Genomic DNA, 21,891 nt, shown 5'->3' on the forward strand with positions numbered 1-21,891 from the left:
CAATGTGTGCTGGAACCCAACAGAACTGAACTGTTATTCCTAAGCATTGAATATTTAACAGTATATTTCTAATCTCTACTAGTAGCTCATCTATGATTGAAACTCCACTTTCTAAGCTATGTAATACAGCCATTGAATCTGAACATATTAGTGATTTTAATGGTTTTATCTTTTCTACCTACCATGCTGTTATTATACCAGTGATTTCAATTGAATAATGAAAGGTAATTATTTAGTCTATACTTCATACTTTTTTTAAATTCAGGAATGTAAATTCCTATACCACAATGACCATTTTGGTCTTCTGTACATGTTAATAAGACCATAAAATGAAGAAGACAAATATCTTCCACTATACCATGCAAAACTCTGATCATCTAAGTGTTCTCTCTTTTCCGTCAATAGTTCTATGTTGCCTTCTGGAATTGGAAGCATCCAGGGAGGAAATGTCACTCATAACAATTGCAGGACTAAACTCTAACTCTTTAAATGGTAACTAAACCTTAAAACAACTTTTTTTAGTTAATGATCTGTAAGACTGGGGCTTTATTAATGCAGTACATTGATTCGAGTAAATTTTTTGACATTTGGGTATAAAGTGTTTTTATTCTACAATATATGGTGTAAAAACTACTCGGTTACTCACGTAACCTCAGTTCCCTGAGTTAGGGAACGAGTATTGCGTAGCTATACGCAGTGGGGAAACTCCTTTTCCTCGATTTACTGAAGCCTTTATGTAAAGCGCATTTGCTGCTGCACAGCTAGAACATGAGTGTCTGGCTCGCTCATAGGCTGCGCTGCGGCAACTACACATCCAATGGCGCGGGCGCATCTGACGTGCGACCAATGAGATCACTCTGCATCATACACGTCAGAGCCCGCCAAGGGGGCGTGACCTCAGTCAATAATAGTCCCCGAATTCGCCATTATAGCAGGTTAAACGACTGAGGCGACAACTTGCCATGTTACTATAGTGGTTACTATATGGCTGGCTACGCAATACTCGTTCCCTAACTCGGGGAACTGAGGTTACGTGAGTAACCGAGTTGTTCCCTTTTGAACGGTCACTTCGTATTGCGTAGCTATACGCAGCTATACGCATGGGGATGCCATGCAAAACGCCGCACTGAGTAACTGGCTACCACTGCAACTCAGGACCCCAGAGCATACAGAACAAGCCATAACCGCATAATTATGTATAAATAGACCAGACACCGTCAGGTCTAAAATAGTACACATCAGTTAGAAATAACCCAACATGCTACACCAATGAACCCAGACACTGTCGGGGTTATTAGTATATGAATATATAACCAGTCAGGTGGGTTTATATATGAAATTATAACCGGCCAAAGCGGGTTTTATATATGTATGGAATATAACCGGCAACGCGGGTTTTATATATGTCATATAACCGGCCAAAAGCAGGTTTTATATATTTCATATAAACCGGGCAAAAGCGGGTTTTATATATATGTATGTCAATATAACCGGCAACAGCGGGTTTATGCATGAAATACAACCGGCCAGCAGCGGGTTTTATATATATATGTGAATGAGATTGTGACATTGTGTCGGCCACCGACGGGTCTTAATCATACCGAAAGCACCTTCGCCTGCAGGGAAGGCACTTCCATATTATAGAAACTCATAAATGTGGAAGGCGAGGACCAGCCGGCCAAATCACAAATATCACTAATGGGAATGCCAGATGACCAAGCCCATGACGAGGCCATACCTCTGGTTGTATGGGCCTTGATACCTATAGGGCAAATTTGACCCGCTGTGGTATAAGCCATAGAAATAGCATCCACTATCCATCTAGACAGTCTTTGCTTAGTGACTGGATCCCCCTTGGATCTACCACCAAAGCAGACAAAAAGCTGTTCTGATTGTCTAAAAGACGCAGAACGCTCCAGATAGATTCTCAGTGCTCTGACAGGGCAGAGAAGATTAACCTCTCCATCCTCTGCAGAAGGAGGGAGGGCTGATAATGTCACCGCCTGTGCTCGGAACGGTGTTGAGAGCACTTTAGGAACGCAAGCATGTCTGGGCTTGAGGATGACTCTGGAGTCATCTGGACCCAGCTCCAAACATGCAGGGCTCACAGGGAACGCCTGCAGATCTCCCACTCGCTTGATAGATGCCAACGCCATAAGGAGAGCGGTCTTCAGTGAGAGGGGTTTTAGATCAACCGATTGGAGCGGTTCGAAAGGCGGACCTTCCAGAGCCCCCAGGACCGTGGAGAGGTCCCAAGGCGGCACAGACAGAGGTCTGGAGAGGTTCATTCTCCTCGCACCTTTCAGGAATTTGGGTTCAGGGTACCAGCACCAGCCAGGCGTCGAGATAATTTAACACGCGCACTCCCTGATGTCTCAGAGGAGAAAGCGCTGCATCCACACACTTCGTGAAAGTACGGGGTGCCAACGATAGACCGAACGGCAGAACAGTGTATTGATAAGCCTTGCCATCGAAGGCGAATCTCAAGAATGGCCTGTGATGAGGATTTATTTGAATGTGAAAGTAAGCATCTTTCAGATCCATTGTGACAAACCAATCCCCCGGGCGCACTTGTGCGAGGATATGTTTGATAGTTAACATTTTGAACGGCCGTCTCATGAGAGCTTTGTTCAAATGTCTCAAATCTAGAATGGGTCTGAGACCGCCGTCTTTTTTCGGAATCAGAAAATAGCGGCTGTAAAAACCCATATGTTTTAGCGCGGGGGGGACTAATTCTATCGCCCCTTTTGCTAATAGATTCTGTACTTCGATGCGAAGCACGTGACCCACGTTGCTTCTCACCGAAGTCTTGAGAACCGCCTGAAATTTCGGGGCTCTGCGAGCAAATTGGAGCGAGTAACCTCGCTTTATAGTGTTTATGACCCAACTCGACACATCGGGGATAGCATGCCAGGCTAGAACCCGTGTGGCTAGGGCTTGACACACTGATTGGGGCTGGTCGCCTAACGTAGGGGGACCTGATACCCTTATATTGTGATTTGTGCACACATTGAGTATTGGACTGACTGTACAAGCATTTGCATGTGGGGAAGTCAGTGTTACAACGGGGGAGTGGCCGCCTGATGAAGGGGGACCGTGAACCCATGTGTTGTGCTTGTGAAACTGATAGCTAACATTTTGAACGGCCGTCTCATGAGAGCTTTGTTCAAATGTCTCAGATCTAGAATGGGTCTGAGGCCGCTGTTATTTTTCGGAATTAGAAAATAGCGGCTGTAACAACCCGTATGTTTTAGCGCAGGGGGGACTAATTCTATCGCCCCTTTTGCTAATGAATTCTGTACTTTGGTGCGAAGCATGTGACCCACGTTGCTTCTCACCGAAGTCTCGAGAACCGCCTGAAACTTTGGGGGTCTGCGAGCGAATTGGAGCGAGCAACCTGGCTTTATAGTGTTTATAACCCAACTCGACACATCAGGGATAGATTGCCAGGCTATAACCTATGTGGCTAGGGCTTGACACACTGATTGGGACGGGCCGCCTAACATAGGGGGACTTGATACCCTTATATTGTGATTTTGCACACATTGAATGTTGGACTGACTGCACAAGCATTTGTGTGTGGGGAAGTCATTGTTACAACAGGGGAGGGGCCGCCTAGTGAAGGGGGACCGTGAACCCATGTGTTGTGCTCGTGTGCTTTATGTGGGTCGCCGTGAAAACGGCGTTTGTTTGCAAAGACGCGCTCACTGCTGCGGGCCTGAGAGGCCTGTTTCACCGGCTTTGCTGGTCGGCGCCAGCTATTACGGTTAGTTCCACTCGAGCTCGAGGTCCGCGACGGCCTGTGTTAGGATCAAAAGCATTTCAGCATCGGAGTTAGTCCTGCCTCGCTGGGTCCGCCGAAGGGGACGAGACCCGCCACGTGGGGTGGAGGGGGGGGGGGGGGGGGTCTCTGATCTCCCTCGAACAGGACCGGAGATGACTGAGCTGGAGATAGTGAAGCACGCGGGGCGTGTGAACGTCCGTGCTCTCTGGATGCCGTTGGCTGCGGCGCTTCTACTTCCTCGGCTGAAGTAGGGCCGGAGAAGGAAGCGCGGGTGATGCAGCGAGAGAGAGAGCTAGCCGAGTTCATAGCACAGAGATAGGCATGCACTCAAAGGCCGCACATCCGCCGACAGAGAGTGCATTCTCTGCGTGGTAGAGTCCCAGGCATGAAATGCAGCTCGCGTGTTCGTAGGCCTCGCTTAACACGAGGCATATGGAACAACGCTGATACAGAAATAAACACATAAAACAGATATTGGAAAGGATATCGGATATAGCCACAGGAGAGACGGTGTCAAGAGAAACACGGTTGAGATGTGTATTCTGCTGAACTGTAGCTCGCTCAGGCTGAAGGCTTGTTTGACGGCGAAGGCTCAATAAATGGTCAGAGACGTGAAGTTTGTCGCTGAAGGAGTAAAATCTGCTATAATGGCGACTATAATTTGGGGACTATTATAGACTGAGGTCACGCCCCCTTGACGGGCTCTGACGTGTATGACGCAGAGTGATCTCATTGGTCGCACGTCAGAGGTGCCCACGCCATTGGATGTGCAATTGCCGCAGCGCAGCCTATAAGCGAGCCAGACGCTCATGTTCTAGCTGTGCAGCTGCAAATGCGCTTTACATAAAGGCTTCAGTAAATCGAGGAAAAGGAGTTTCCCCACTCCGTATAGCTACGCAATACGAAGTGACCGTTCGAAAGGGAACTCAGAGTGCTGCCCTCTTCAGGTTGAACGGTGGCTACTGCATTTGAATTTTCCTATTAGAAGTTGTGGTACTGAGTGAGGTAAGCAGGAACCAGGGGTGTATTCCAGAAAGCTGGGTTAACTTACCATCAGATTAACCCTGAACTCTGGGTTGATTAACCCAAAACCTGCTTACTCGGGGTATGTCGGTTCCAAAAAACCTGTGAGGAGTTAGTTTAATCAACCTCCTATTTGTAACCCAGGGTTAATGCGAAAGAAAGCAAAAGAAAGAGAGTTGGCTTGGCAAAAAATAACGGACAGAGTAAATGCGTGAGTTTAGAAAATTATAAATGGCCTATTTTCCCCTTGCAATGTGACGCAAAAATTCATTGGGGCATGTGGTAAATATAGACAAGTATTTACTTATTGGCCTCCATAAATGTCTTAATATTACAGTAGAAATCCACATAATTGGCTAGTTATATTTTGGCTTCTTGTTTAATCAGGTGTAATCCTTCTGGAGCCAGAAGAAGTGTAAAATGAATCACAAAAACATTCGCAAGGTAATATTTACAAGCTAAACTTACTAAACGTGTTACTGACGCCATGTAATTTAGTATTTAATGTAATTTAGTTTTCTATGTAGCCAATAGAAAGAAGGCTGAGGTTTTCTATGTAGCAATAGAAAGAAGGCACTCCACCGTCCCTCATCCCAGCTGAGGAGCTGGCACTGTCCCTTAATAAAGGGCGACCTGTGGTCGATGGGATTCCAGCGGGCAGTTCGTCAGACTCAGCTACCAAGACAAGTGGCTTTGTAAAATGTAGGTGTACCATATTAATACTTATGATTTATTGATGTTTTCACTGTTTTTGTCAGTGTTTTAATAAAGAAAATCATCAACACTGTAGCGACAATGGCTTGTTTTGGGGAAATTATTAACTCAAAGGGGGAATACTATTCATAAGGTAATGAATATGCATTATCGCATACACAAATTAGATTCTCCCAAATAGGGAATAGGCTAAACCTCACCGTATATGAATAATTAACACGATTGCTCGTAGTAATTAATAATATAGGTTGGTAACATCAGTTCAATTATCAGGGTAAATTTTCATGTGATTCAAATTTAGTTTATCACGCAATCTGTCCGTCCGGCGTAGTGGAGGCGAAAACTTCCTTATCACAACAACTTACCGGCCTGTAACAGCGACAATAACTTTCCGGTGGCTACAAGAATGATATTTTCGTGTAAGGCACTTTCGATATTTCACTAGTTAAACCAAGTAGAGCTCATAGCTTCAATCGACATTTTCAGGGACTTCAAGTTTATGTAACAAATAGACAGATTCAATTCAAAGGATTATGGAATTTAATAAAACAAAACTAAGGATTACATAGACTACCTAAATCACGCAGGAGTAAATATGCATAGCAGAAACAAACAATTAAAAAGAAAAAGTAAATGATTGCAATACGAAATATTGGAGAGAGAAAGTTAGAGGGTGAGAGAGAGAGAGAGAGAGAGAGAGAGAGAGAGAGAGAGAGAGAGAGAGAGAGAGAGAGAGGGAGAGAGATAGATCTTCTCAGGACAGAACAGTTCAAACAGTTATTTCAAAATGAGACCCCAAAGGCTTTCTAGGAAGTTAATCTAGACAACCTTAAAACAGCATTTCTTTTAGATTGTACATGCTTTGATAATGGCCCCTTTTGTGCAGCTGGTTTGAAAAGAAGCTGAGTGTCCGAAGTTTCTTCCGGGCGGAGGTAGATGTTGCGATCGCTCAGCTGCAGCCCTAACGTAAGATGATTAATCATCTTGAATTTGTTTCGTTCGTGAATACACTGAACGAAGGAAAACTATCAACTGAGGTAGATCAATAGAAAGAAACTTAGATTAAAACAAATTTAGAAAACGACGAAGAACTCCGGCTTGAGTTCATCGTGGAACGTGTGGACCTCTCTCTGGCGTAGAAACTGCACAGAGCAGAAGTGGCGCTCCGAGTTTTAAAGGATGTAGTGGCACGCCTTTCTCACGTGCCTGATCCAATCGTTTGGGGAGGAGGTGTGGCGGCAAACTTCGTTCCGGCCCATGTACAGAGGAGGCAGAAATGAATCATAAAACATTTACAGACTAGTATTACTAAAAGAATAAATCATGTTGCACTTTGGGTCAAGGATTCTGTACCATTGGATTTCTCTGATCACAATAATACCACGCAAGGTATTCCTGTGAGCTAGTAAGATAAAGATACATGATTCTTCGTGATTAAACGCATATTAAATTTGATTATACACCATAAAGCTTATAGTTATAGCAATTGGTCACATGGGGATTGTAAAACATACAAGAGAAACATTTCATACATTAAGAAAGGTACTCTGACCACAGTGGTCACAAATGAGTGTTCCTGGGTGTGTGTGTGTGTGTGTGTATCAGGGTCACTCAGCGTTCGGCGGACGTGGTGAACTTTTGCTCACCATCCCCCTCCGGGGAATTATATGTGTGTGCGTATTCTTTGAATTGATGAGTTTAACATGGAATAGTGGTTGAACATCTGATTACACAATGTTCGTCTTGTTTGTGAGGTGTCAAATCAGAGGAGATCCTGGGGAGTTCCCTGCGTGATCTTCAGCCAGAGCGGCGCCTTTTGGTCACATGTCGGTAAAACAGGGCATTCCTTTGTTTACTCATTAGAGGAAAGCGCTACGTGTGCTGATCAGAATCGGTACCTTAATCAAGTCCAAACACCATTTGCTTTGTGTCACAATCCACGAAGAGTGGAACTGTGTTTGCAAATTAGAAACCAGTCATTTAATCAAATGGCAGAACTGACCATCTGCTTGCTGTTATAACACTGTCACCATTTTAAAAAGGCATTTTAAATGCATTTTACAGTCATTGATTCACTTGTGCAGTATGCATGCGGCTTTGACTGCATATGCTGTATACTGTACTACTATTACTAGTACTCTTAGATGTTCCTAATGTCCTTCTTTATTAGTTGTATTTGTTTAAGAATATAAATTGAGTATTGAATATGCATGATTATCTTATTGGTTTAATTATCTTGCAGTTGCTGATGGCCACATTGTATTATTGGATCCTCCTGCAACACCACACTCTGTCACAGTTGTAAGAAATTATTGTCTTTAGGTTTCTGTTTGCTAGACCAAGCATCCTTCCTTATTTTCACTGTAGGATGACGATGAAGAGACCACTTCTGCTGTGACAGAAACAGAAAATGTGGGGAGGCCCATAGAGATATGATGCATAGAATGCATTCCCCCTTTTTTACATAAGAGAATAAATAAATAGTCATTGTCATTTTACAGAATATGGCAGGAGATTTTAATACAAATGAGGGTCCGTCTACCTCCACACAGAATCTTAGCAGTGTAAGAAATGTTCTGCAGTTCTCCTTCCTCATTTCAATATTTGGTCTGTGTTTGTATTACAGACTTTTTCAGTCAGGTTTAACTATTCTGTCTTTCTAGTTGCGTGCCAAAGAGCTGTATAAGGTCCACCTTCAAAAGCAAATCAGAAAAAGTGACATGGAGATGGACCTTATACAGCTTCAAATGGAGGAGAAAAGGCTTAACCTAAAAAAGGCCAGACTTGAAATTGAATTGCTGGAGCACCAGCTTAAGGTGGGAAACAGTATGTGAACATTAATCTGTCATTTGTTGTAGAATGAAATCTAAAGCAATAAATACAAATGTCTTTTGTTACAGGAAATAAAGAAACCATGAACAACACTTGACTGTTAACTGGTTTTAATTAAAGTGATTTTGGCAAACATGTCTTGTACCACCCTGCCATCTCTTTGGTCTACTGGGTTCACTGGAGGTTCCTCTTGGCCATCTTCATCAAGAGTGTGGCAATGTTGTGAAGAACAACACAAGCAGCTGTGATGTCACATGACCTTTCTGGGCTGACCCTGAGCCCACGCAGGCACTGAAACCTTGCCTTCAGGATGGCTATGGTCATTTCCACCTTGACCCATGTTCTGCTGAGGGCCAGGTTGAATTGTACCTGTGGTCCAGGCTCAGGTTCAGGGTAGGGTGACATCATATAGGGCAGACAAGGTTACCCTCTGTCCCCCAGCAAGTAACCATTGAAGTGTCCTATAAAGGTAGTTAAACTGTATAATTACATTAAAAAAAACATTAAAAACATTGTGTAGGGCAAAACATACCCTGATGAAATTTGTGGTGCAATGATGACTCCCTAAACATTCTGGCATCATGTACAATTCAATTCAATTCAATTCAAATTTATTTGTATAGCACTTTTCAGAATACATATTGTTTCAAAGCAGCTTTACAGAAAGTGCATTTCAGAAATGTACATAGAAAAAATACAGTTAGTTAATCATGTATTAATTTAGGGCATAACATATCGCCGGCGTTGAGTCGTCTCTTCACAGGCATTTAGTCATCTCATCGCAGGTGTTGGGGCATCTGAAGTCTCTCCGTGAGAGGCTGGATACAAACTGGAGCTGACGAACGCTATTTACTTCGGGACTAGTGTCCCGACATAACAGTAGAAAAGTACAGACCCCGGCCATTTGGCTTCAACATTAGTGATGAGGGCCAGCAATGAGGGTGATTTAATGGTTTGTACACCCAAACATTTAGCACCCAAAAAATCTATTGTCACCTGCACATTGATGCTATGGATTGACTTCCTATTAACATAGTCTCCTTCATTGACTGAAGGAGCTATAATGGGAATGTGGGTTCCATCAATGCACCCAATCACAATTGGGAATCCTGAAATTGAAAGTTATATAATTAGAAACATTTAAAATTATTGTGACTGTATACAGTATGGATAGATTATGTAGTGCTATGTAACTAAAATGGTCTGTCATAGAATATCATAGAACGGACAAACCCGCCACTCTGTGGAATTCCTCTTTAATAACCCTCAGTGGTTTATGGCCATGGAACTGGTGTGTAGGAACCGTTTAAGTACAATGCATACTGTAAGAACAGCCCTACACACAGTTGGCTTTCCCACATGCTCTGCATCGCCTATTGTATACAAAAACTCCCTGTCGCAAAAAAGCGAAGGGCAATGCACAAAATGTGCTCCGTGTTAAGCGCTAATCCGCGATGTGTCACGTTTGCTATATATGGTTCAAAATCTTCGTTAAATAAATTAAAGATTCTTTTGAAAAACGGTAACGCTTCTGCAAATATTCATTTGGATACGAAAACACATCGAGTCGTATCACCCTCTCACGGCGAAAAACCCCCCCGTATAAACTGTGCCTCTACGTCCACAGGATCCTCATCAATAGGGCACGCCATGCTCGGAAACCTCTCTAAAACAAACTAACCCTGCAACGTAACCTGCTCCGGAGCAGGTTTTCCTCAGAGAGTCAGTTGCTATGGTTACTTACATAACCCGAAAATTACCTCCGTTTTTGGAACCGAAAGCAGAGGTTATTCGCTTGCTTACTCCTAAACTTACCCGGGTAAGTGACATAACCTGCTTTCTGGAATATACCCCTGCTCATCACGCCCCTTGCTGACAGAGAAACGCGGGTCTCAGGTAAACGGCCCCGCTCCCCCTCATATAAGCACAGAGCATTGTTAATTTAATACTGGGGATTTTGCTGTGTCAGACTTGAAAAGTTTTAGAAAACATAATTTACAATTTTTCTGGTATCTTTAAAAGTCATTCGTGAAAGACACCCTTTAACGTGTTGTTTTTGACAGTTTTAAAATCTGTATGTGAAGGGAAAAACTCTATTGTTTTTACGTTTCTCCTGTTAACGTCTAAAAATGCATGAATAGCTTACTAATCCTTTGTATTTTAACGGTCGGCATAATTTTAAGCTGTATGTGAAGGAATAAACTTTCTGCAAATGTATGAAAAACCTTTGTATATTTGTTTGATGTATTTTTAACCTTTGTTGTTTGATGTGTTTTAATGGTCAGGCTTAAAAAGTTTTAGAACTGAACTTTACCCTTTTTCTGATATCTTTAAAAGCCATGGTACGTGAAAGACTTCTAACTTCTTTTAAGAACGTTAACTTTTTTTGTTTTTAACGGTTTTTAAAATCTGCATGTGAGGGAATAACTGTCTCTAACTTTTTTTTCAGATTTTTTTCATTAGATCTGACATGTTGACTCTGTGAATCTTCACACAATAATGACCAGTTATTCGATGTCACACAGATTTTTATTTTAGAATATAAAGGTATGCATGGGATGAATTTATATCATCCAAATAACAAAAGAAATTTTACAGACATTTCAACATTTCTCTCCAGCATATATTCAACCATAATATCAATAATTTTACAAATATCTAAGATGTTCATTTCTTGACAATCAGCAAACATCAGTTACGTCCAAAATCAATATGTTTCCTATTTTAAGGGATTCTGTACATTCAGGCAATAGCTCAAGAATGCTTTTGATAGTCCACAGCAAAATCCTCAGTGTTAAATCAACACTGCTCAGAGCACATATGGTCCCTCTCTACAGAGTGTTAAACAAACACTGAAGCAGTTTTAGAGTTAATGAGGTAATTAAGTGATTAATTGAGTGATGATTGCGCATTAGTGATTAACACCTACTGTTAACAAGCAGAATCACTGAAGGAAAGAGAAACACAAGAACTACAACTGACTTCCAGTCACAGCCTTAAATTAAATCAATTGAAGATAAAAGAAGACATTAAGGGCGCTTTCACACTTGGTTCGATTGCCCACCCCTCCCCCTGCCCCCGATGGACTGTGTTCACATTATATTATTTGTATCCGAACCGCGGTACGCTTGCGTCATCAAGCTGCAGCTGTCGCGTAATCGTGTTGCTTGGTAAACGGCGCCGCTAAGAATAAAAAGGCGTCAAAATGGATAGAATTGCTTGCTTCACATTTGTTCTTCTTTTTTTTAACATTTGTTTTTTTTTTTCAAAGAAAAGATACAGACACACTTGCGTCTGTCTGCCGCAAAAGTACTAAAATAGTTCCAAAGACAGCTGGCTGTCCGCCGAAGACAATTTTTGCGGAGGCAGGCATAAATCATCTCTCTGCTTACAGTGCGTCAATCACACTTTTCGTCAAGGTAAGTGAATACACACACACGCACTGTCCCGACTGTCCTGTAGACCACATTATACATTATACATCATCAATAGCGGTTCACTTCCATGGTTTGGTACGATTGCATTCATATCAGCAGCGAACCGTACTGGAGTTCACATGAACCGTACCACAGACCACCCTTTTTAAGTGGACTCGAGTACGGTTCGCTGGTGCGCCCTAAATCTCTGAAGATCTCAGCATAGGAGGATTAAACAACTCCACAAACAGCATTACCAGCTCCACTTATTACTAACCAGACTGACTTTATTTCTGTCATATGTCTATGAACGGAGGTTTAGATGTCGAAGGTTTAAAATGTTTGGTCACCATTATGATGATCGGTGTTTCAATTAGTTGGGTAGTTTGATTCTTGGCATTTTAAGTGCAATTTAGGTCTTCGCAGCAGTGTTTACCGCAGCATATACGTTATTACAATGGAAACCAAAAACAAAGGTCTTGAGGTATTATAGTTTTCATTATCAAAAAGTAGAAGGATTCACTAATCTTATCCCTGACCAAAAGTTGTAATTTGTTATTAATAAATAACTTTCACCTTTCTTGACACAGAGCAGACATTCTGAATTTGTATATGCATTGCAGAATTTTTTTTTAAACAAACAGACATCAAGAATCAGATTATGAATCTCAACAATGGTGACTTGCTTAATGCTACAATGCATGGTGGGAGCCAAGAGTTTTAAACTATGGTGCCTCCCAGAATACATTGCGGCATAAATCATGTCACAATTGTTGAGATTCATATGTGAATTCTTGATGTCTCTGTGGGTGTGTCCAAAGATTACTTTCCCAATATTAAAGAAAAAAAAAACAGCTTGATGTCTGATCTATATAAAGAAATTAATGTTGTTGAAAAAAATCTATTAATAACAAATAACCACTTTCAGTCATTTTTTGTACTTTATTGGGTTGTGAACTACAGGCCAGTCACCAGACCATCTTTGTTTCTGGCTTTCTTTGCAACAAATTATGTGTTTTGGTAAAAACTGTTACAAAGACCATAAATTCACATAAGAAGTCAACGGTCAAATTGCCCAACTGAAGGCAACACTGTTCCCCATAATGGTGATTTTTTTAATGGTGATTTTAAAACATCAACATCTAAACCTTTGTTAATTCTCAATAACAACTTCTGTAGACGTCTGGCAGAAATAAGGCCATTCTGGTTAGTAATATGTGAAGCTGGTAATGCTGTTTGTGGAGTTGTTTAATCCTCCTCTGCTGAGATCTTCAGAGATTGAATGTCTTCTTTTCTCTTCAGTTGATATCATCTAAGGCTGTGAGTAAAAGTCAGTTGTAGTTCTTGTGTTTTTATTTCCTGCCGTGATTCTGCCTGTTAACAGCGGGTGTTCATCACTAATACTCAATCATCACTTAATTACAATTACAGAAGTAATTGAGAGATTAGATGCATGTCTTCATGAACTTAAACTGTGGCTTTCAAATAATTTCATGCTATTGAATGATGACAAAACCCAAATCATTCTATCTGGTCCTAACGGTAATTGTACCAACCTAAGAACCCTCACACCACACCTTACAACCAATGTTATAAATTTGGGTTTTTATCTTGATAGCAGTCTTAAATTAAATAAACGAATCAACAGCACAGTCAGCGCTTGTTTTTATCATCTTCGCCGGCTAGCCAAAGTTAAAACATTTTTAAGTAGAGACAGCTTTGAGATAGACATTCATGCTATCATTTCCACAAGATTGGACTACTGCAACTCACTATATGTCGGGCTCCCTCAGTCTGCAATTTCTCGGATTCAAATAGTCTATAACGCGGCTGCCCGTTTGCTCACCGGCAGCTGTAAACGTGATCATATTACCCCAATTCTGCGCTCTCTACACTGGCTGCCAGTCTGATATCGAATTGATTTTAAAATCTTAACTTTCACCTACAAACCCAAATTGCAATCAAGCCCCCAAATATCTTTCTGACTTGGTTGTACCTCACAATCCACCAAGATCCCTTCGGTCTAGAGATCAACATCTTCTGTCCATCCCTCAATCTCGATTTTTCTTGTGCTTTCAACTCTTTGTAGCTCTATTGTGCTTTTGTCTTAATCTTTATCTCAATTTTTCTATCAAATTTTTTATTATTATTATTTTCTTCCTGCTTTTCTTTCATGTACAGCACTTTGGCCAACCAAGGTTGACTTTAAATGTGCTTTATAAACAAAATTTGATTTGATTTAATTTGATTTGATTAATTAATCACTTCTATATCTCATTAACTTTAACACTCTGTAGAGAGGGACCATATGTGCTCTGAGCAGTGTTGAATTAACAATGGAGATTTTGCTGTGTACGGTGTACATTTATGGTTGACGGATATGTTTACCATATTATTCCACTCGCTCGATAATTACCGCACAGTGTTCATTTGACTCATTAATTTCGTTATACGTATATCATAGTTGTTTAGTCATGTAGGTATTTGTTGCATGATTATCATCGATAATCTTGTACAGCAGGTTTGATACTCCACATTTAACACGTGATTTAAAGAAATTCTTGGCAATCCAGGCGGTGTAACAGTTCCCCATTTTCACACTTGGGTAGCAGCGATGCTCTTCCAGTTGTCAGCCATACTTTGTTCACGGCTCTCATCCACAAGTTTGTAATAAAACTGTCACTTTGACAAGTTGTGCGCTAGACTCTCTCTAGCATGAATAGATTATGCTGAGGAGTTTCTTGATTCTTGTTGGTTTTATCTGTGCTGCTGAACTGATTTTTGGTTTATTTAGTAATGTCCAGCATTTATCTTTCTTTTAATTATTTGTTAAGTGTCACAATTGTTTTGAATGTCTATGCATCATTAGGTGATGCATATAAGAAAAAAAAATCTTTCAAAGATGAATCTCAGAAGTTGGTTCACTATTGCGAGAGATCCATCTACAAACAGTTATAATTTTGAAATAAGACATTAAGTCTTCATGCTTACATAATGCTGAAATACAATTAATGCTAAGAATATAGTTTGACTGACTTAAAATCAGCCAATTAGACTATTTTATATTCTAGCTCATCTTCTTATTATCAAATGTTTTAATTTGTGACACGTCTGACTTGGCTGAATCAGAAATTTGAATATGAAATACAGAGGGTCCAAGATCCCAAGCAAATGGAACACTCATAGCCATTATGGTGACTTCAAAACAATTACAGTGGTAAGAATGTAAATTCACAGTAAAACAAGAGCAGTAAATTACAGTGATGTCAGCATCATTCTGCTGTTGTTTCAGTCATTTGTAAGAAAATGAACCAGCATGCGTGGATGTCACAGTTAATTTCTAACTACAGATATATATATATTAAAGAGTTTTATTTTATACTTATATATATATATATCGTTGTATGAATCTGAAGTTCAGGACCATGAACAGCAACAGTATGCTCGCATCCTCGCGCAAACAATCAAAGCTTAGTGATGGTTCTGTTGTTTCCTCAGCCCACAATGACCACACGCTTGCAGACAACACGCGAGCTTAACATCTTCACACTCACCAGTATGACCATGTAATGTTGAGACTGACTGACTGTGCGTGCGTGCAGCTGGACTTCAGGAGATTTTATTGGTCGCCAGACATGACAGGTTCAGCTTCGAAACCTCCCTCGCACGATTTGCGCATAACAGGAAGACTGTAGTTTTATCTCTACCACATCTCAACGAAATCACCTCCAACAAATGAAAACGATACACTATGTTCTTCCTCAGATACACGTCTGACAGAATACCTGGATTCTCTATTACTCAATGTCACATACACCAAGAAGCCCCATAGACTGAGCGTTAATACCGACGCACTGAATCGAGCAACCTGTTCGAGCTCATCTGAAGATGAAGATGAAGAAGCAGAACGTGCGCACGCTCTCTCTCATCCTCTGCATGTTTTCGTACCTGCTGGTGGGCGCCGCGGTCTTCGACGCGTTAGAGTCCGAGACTGAAAGCGCGCGGAAACGCTTCCTAGAGCAGAAGCGTAACGACATGAAGAGGAAGTATCGCTTCACCGAGGATGACTATCGGGAGATCGAGCGGGTAGTGCTGCAGGCTGAGCCCCATCGCGCTGGCAGACAGTGGAAATTTGCTGGATCTTTTTACTTTGCCATAACTGTCATCACCACGATAGGTGAGTATCAGTGTTTCAGCCTTTGCATGCGAAAAACAAATCTAGACTAAGCCTACTTGCTAAAAAGCATTAAGAACATAGCAATCGAATTAGTAACGATCGCATGACTAATCATACACACTTAAAAATAAAGGTTCTTTATTGGCATTGATGGTTCCATGAAGAACCTTTAACATGTTTCCATTGCACAAAAGGTTCCTTATAGCGGAAAAGATTCTTTATAGATTATTAAAATGTTCTTCACACCATAGAAAATGGTTAATCTAAGAACTGCTCAGACAAAAGAATTAAGAACAGAATTAAGGTTATTTTATGACATCACTGCACAAAATTGTAACTAAAAAATTAGAATGTGACCTACAATTATAAAACTTTCTGCAACACTATTACAGTGTCCTTGTTATTTGTAACGACACAGTAAAATCCAATAAGTTGGACTTACTTAAAAAAAGCATGCAGACCTTTTGCTTAAAAAAAAACAAGTAAAGTGAAATAGGAATAATAAGTAACTGACAAATGCTTAGTTAGTATAGGTCACTTACACACGAGTTCTAGTAACTAAAAATAACTGTAGATAGTACTTGATCATTTACTTTAAATAAAATAGAATCGTTACCATTGTTGTGTTTTGCATGCTGAATGTTGAAGTCTGTGTGATTCAAGCATGATCAATTGCAAGATTGTCACAAAAATAGAGGGATTGACATGAAATATGTTATACATTATTCATACATACATAAAAATTACATATATACTAATATATTTGAAACCGAATAATTGATTTCTTGTAGCATCGCTGCATCATGGGAAGAGAATTACAATAGTATAAACGAAGTTCCAAGTGCCCAACCAAAGGGATCACTAATCGCCATAATGGTGACTAAAAACATTTTAGGAAAATCAACATCAATTTATGAAGTCAGTTTATGTGGTTCTCTTAAATTTTTCAGTTGTATTGACAATTAAACATTTAAGATGACTTTGGGAAATGAGTGGAATGCAAACAGAGAAAAATAACTGAAGAAGTGGAGGAAATGAGTGAAAGTCCATTAAGATTTTCCCTGCCTTAAAAACCACACTCAAACTAATCAATTAACCTTTACTTAGGTTTTCTGAGTAAACAAAGCATAGTATGTGAATAGTACATATTACTAGATTTTTACAATTAAGACATTAAGGGAAATGCCCCAAAACCCCAGACCTAAAAGACTGGGTTGATGGGATGATTGAAATTGCTTCATATGAGAGCATGTTGGGGAGACTGCATAATGAGGGAGAAATGAAAAAAACATGGGATCATTTTTGGCAGCATATAAAAATGGTGTAAATAGGACTGCTTAATAATGATTTAATTTTCAAGTGCTTTTGTTATGGTTGTATTCCACTGATGGGGACTAGTGGCTGAGTGTGTAATTGCAAAAGTGATTACTGAATAATGTGGTGATGTACTCTGATGTTTTGACTGTTGAACAATAAAAAAGTTGAATTACAAAAAAAAAAAAAAAAAATTAAGACATTAAGTAAAGTTAACTAAAAAGTGTTAGTTAGAATCACTGGATTTTACAGTGACAGACAACCAACCCTAAGCTAAAATCTAACCCTATATGAATGATTAATATTAATTTTAATAAGTACACTCTTTGAAATTTACAGTGCTTTACTGGCAATTTTGGTTGCCAGTAAGACTGTAAATAAACAACAGATGTAAAATTATAAAAACAAATGTTGTCACACTTCTGATTGGGTGAAAGCAGAAGTTTGATATGAATATACAAGGTTTAAAGATCCTAAGCAAATGTATAGAAGTAATGTGAAGGCCAAGTATGGTAGTAGTAAGTAGTAAACACACACACACACACACACACACACACACACACACAATCACATACATTTCAGGCTGTTATTTAAAAATTTACTGTAAAATATTCCAGTATTACAGAAAACATTGCTTCTTATAATTACACGGTAACAAGGACACCAGAAAATAAAGTGTAATGAATCTTTCTAAATAACATTGACACATTTATCTATGAAACATGTGTTTTGGCATTGATGTGTGCCTCAGTCCTCCCATCTGACAGATGTTGGCACTGTTTTTCTGCAGGTTACGGCCATGCCGCCCCCGGCACAGACGCAGGGAAGGTCTTCTGCATGTTCTATGCCGTTCTGGGCATCCCTCTTACACTGGTGATGTTCCAGAGTCTGGGTGAGAGGATGAACACGTTCGTCCGCTACCTCCTCAGCCGTGTCAAGAGATGCCTTGGGCTTCATCGCACAGAGATTTCCATGGAAAACATGGTTTTGGTAGGTTTCTTGTCTTGCCTGGGAACTCTGTGCGTGGGGGCCGCAGCCTTCTCACACTTCGAGGGATGGACATTCTTCCACGCGTACTACTACTGTTTCATCACTCTCACCACCATTGGCTTTGGGGACTTCGTGGCTCTTCAGAAGAAGGAGGACCTTCAAGAAAAGACACCTTATGTAGTCTTTAGTTTTATGTACATCCTTGTGGGCTTGACAGTGATCGGCGCATTCCTAAACTTGGTGGTGTTGAGGTTCCTCACTATGAACAGTGAGGATGAGAAGCGGGACGCTCAGGAACGAGCCTCACTGAAGAGGGGTCGTAACCTCACAGCCATGAATTCTGGGCGGGGTAATCACTGCCATAGCAACCTCTTCTTGCCCATAGAGGAGGGCACCAGCTGCACCAACCTCATCCTGTCCCCGGGAGAGGAGCGCAAGCTGTACTCGCCTCTGCCGTTACACGCAAACCAGTGCCGTTTTCGATCTCAACTGAGCCTGCTGTGCACCTGCATTTGCTATCACTTGGGCCTCTGCAACAGCCCAACCCCATCCCAAAACAAGTGCCCTGAGTGCAACATTAACTCGGTGTACTACAACTCTGTTTCCTACAGAATACAAGGTAGCTCCTCAACCAGGATCAATACAGTTCTTTCCTCTCCAGGTAGCACAGTTTCTCCTGGACTCAGCTTCAGAGAGCTGCCAGGCGCACGGAGGAAGTCTCTGTAACTAGTGCATAGCAAAAACTCCAGTGTTAAATTAACTCGCCTGTGAGTTTATATGGCTCCAGACTCAAGAGTGTTAAAGTTTTAAAATAAGAGTGTTAAATTAACACTCAAGAGTGTTAAAGTTAAAGAGCTAATTAAGTGATTCATTGAGTGATGATTGACCATTATTAAAGACACCTAATGTTAACAAGCAGAATCACCAAAGGAGAAAATATAATTTTAAGTCACCATTATGGTGACCAGTGTTTGATTTAGTCGGGCTTGTGACCCTTAAACTGTTAACTTTAGATTTTGTTTGGCTGTTGTATTTGAGTTATAACTGCCAGATGATCAAAGAGAAAAGGTGATCAGATGGTGTTGATTGCGTTTTGACATTCATCTTTTGACCTGCATCACAAAACTCATTTAGAGCCTAATCTCTGACTTAAAATGTATATAGTTGATTACAACATTACAGTGATTCTTCAGCACAAGATCCAGAATTTTCTAAATAATCAAAAGGATTTCTTAAAAAATGTTCAGTGTATAAATCAGTAAAAAGACTCAGTGTATGAATCTCAACAAGACATTTCAGATCATAATTTATTCATACTGCAGTGTATGATGGGAGCCATGAATGAGTTTTGATTGGTGGCACCCAGAATGCACTGCAACATGCTTTATTATTGTCACCATTGTTGAGATTCACAGGCTGATTATTGATGTCAGTCTGTCTAGATAAAATATTTTTTAAACTTTTGATCAGAACAACTTTTAAGAAATATTTTTGATTATGTTGAAAATACTCAAAATTGTCTGCTATACATTCACAGGGCTGCTGTAATTGTTTGCTATAGATTCACAGGGCTGCTGTAATCAACAAGGTAAAAACTGTCTAAATGAGAGTCAAATGAAATGTCAAAACAAAACCAACACCATCAGATTTTCTCTTTGATCACCTGGCAGTTATAACTCACAACAGCCAAACAAAATCTAATGTTAACTGTTCAAGGGTCACGAGTCCAACTAAAGCTAACACTGATCACCATAATGGTGGCGTAAGAAATTTATATTTTCTCCTTTGGTGATTCTGCTTGTTAACATTAGGTGTCTTCAATAATTGTCAATCATCACTCAATGAATGACTTAATTAGCTCATTAACTTTAACAGTCTTGAGTGTTAATTTAACACTGGAGTTTTTGCTGTGTGGGCTGAAGTCTGGTTTAGATAGTATACTGAGTATACTTAGAGTATACTGAGGGAGCGTACATTTCGTAGTTCAAGTCAGCACAGACAATACGCAAACGGTTGAAGTATTGTTTTAAATTGTTAAAAATGAATAAGCATGTCTTTTCAAAGGACAGCAATCGCATACTTTGAGTTATGTTACAGAAGATGCATATGATAACTGTAACATTTTCTTAAATTTTCTCAAAAATATACTATGAAATATTGGGCATTGAAAACATCCGTCATCCAAATACATGTTGCAACACTGCCATATTTTAGGGTGACAGGCACAGTAAGCCCCAAAAGAACATTATAAACACTGATAAATATCTGTTTCATCTGGAAGTCATGTGGGTTGTTTTAGGGGCACAATGAAAGTGTAAGTATACTTTGATTATCTGAAACCTTTAGATTTCCACTGTATAGGAACTGCACTAACACACACAATGATAGACCAGCCTCATGCAAGCAAATTGCATTTCAGTGTTTTTACATGATATCAGAATGTCTAAAGTAAAAGTCGGTAGGAGTAATTTAAAAGTGTGGGATTTACTAAGAGACAAATCTTCTCACCATTGTGCCTTAGTGCCTTATGTTGGGAAAATCATCTTTGGTTTTAGCATTGAAGTATGTGCATGTTATGGTTGTTTTGCAGTGCTTGCACAATATATAATAAAAGCCCTTGGCTATGCTTATTAAGTTACTGTAGTTTTTATTGTTGTATATTTTTTTCAGTTTTTTAGCATGTAACTAGTACAAAAAAAGTATGACAAAATGAATCCAGACACAGAAAAATGATTCTATCTGATCTGCCAGAGACTTTCATTGTAAATGTTTAAAATTGAAATTTGAATTCAAGCTCATGGAAATAAATGTGTCTAGTTATTCATAAACCCTTTTACAAGTGAGCTAATAACAGGGCCTTTTGTAAGACATAAAACTCACTGTCACCCTCAGCAAGATTGAACTTTTCATCCCTATCCCAGCTAACATATTTTTGTTATAAGAACATTCTCCAAATATTAAGTGTTGGTTCTGGTAACGTAAAAAATTTCCAGTTCCCTTTCAAGGGAACTCGAGCTGCGTCAAGCTGTGGGAACGCCCCTGCGTTGTGCGTCATGAAGCACGTATGGAATCAGTCCAATGGAGAGACGGAACGTCATAGGCGGGTGACGTCATCGACCAAGAAACTACAAAGCACCCCCAAAACACAAGCGCGACAGCTTCTATGCCTTCAGTAAGCGCTATATGTGGATCTGTCTCAAGTGTTTTTGTCTGTCACTAAGCAGGAGTTTCACTATTTCAAAAAACTATATATATATATGTTATATTGAGAGACAATGGCGAGCGAACAACAATTTAAGAAGTGTGTTCCTCCCTGCTCGCGCTATTTAACGGGCGGGGATACACACAGCTTATGTGTTGTTTGTTTGGGAGTGCAGCATGCCCAGTCAGCTCTCGAGGGGGCTGATTGTGAGCATTGCGAGCGTTTGCCTGTTAGAACGCTCCGCTCCCGCCGATCACTCTTTGAGGAGAGTGGTTCGGTTCGCGATCCCCGCGGATCGGGTCCCGCTTATGCCGAGGCTGAGCGGCGACGTCATTCGTGGGGATCGCAGATGGATCTAACAGCGGGGCTTGAGATGGGCTCTGCCCTATCTAAGCCCTTACCTGTTAGATCCAGTGCCTCAGTCTCGGGTTCGGAAGCA

The 21,891-nt window shown here is 40.4% G+C and overlaps 1 protein-coding gene and 1 long non-coding RNA gene across 2 annotated transcripts; both read left to right on the plus strand.

Annotated features, from left to right (window-relative positions):
• Positions 1-8,017: 8,017 nt before the first annotated feature.
• LOC143724559 (uncharacterized) lies at positions 8,018-8,460 on the plus strand. The gene is made up of 3 exons (XR_013197407.1): positions 8,018-8,085; positions 8,185-8,337; positions 8,422-8,460. It is a non-coding gene; the product is annotated as an uncharacterized LOC143724559 (long non-coding RNA).
• Positions 8,461-15,663: 7,203 nt separating this feature from the next.
• Positions 15,664-20,291, plus strand: LOC143724622 (potassium channel subfamily K member 15-like). The gene is made up of 2 exons (XM_077217810.1): positions 15,664-15,946; positions 18,051-20,291. Exons 1-2 carry the CDS (start codon positions 15,664-15,666, stop codon positions 18,974-18,976), a joined length of 1,209 nt encoding a protein of 402 aa, XP_077073925.1. The 3' UTR covers positions 18,977-20,291.
• The last annotated feature ends 1,600 nt before the right edge of the window (positions 20,292-21,891 follow it).

This window comes from Siphateles boraxobius, unplaced genomic scaffold, assembly GCF_051911475.1.
Source record: "Siphateles boraxobius isolate OS27281-9 unplaced genomic scaffold, OSU_SipBor_1 76, whole genome shotgun sequence".
Lineage (NCBI taxonomy): Eukaryota > Metazoa > Chordata > Actinopteri > Cypriniformes > Leuciscidae > Siphateles > Siphateles boraxobius.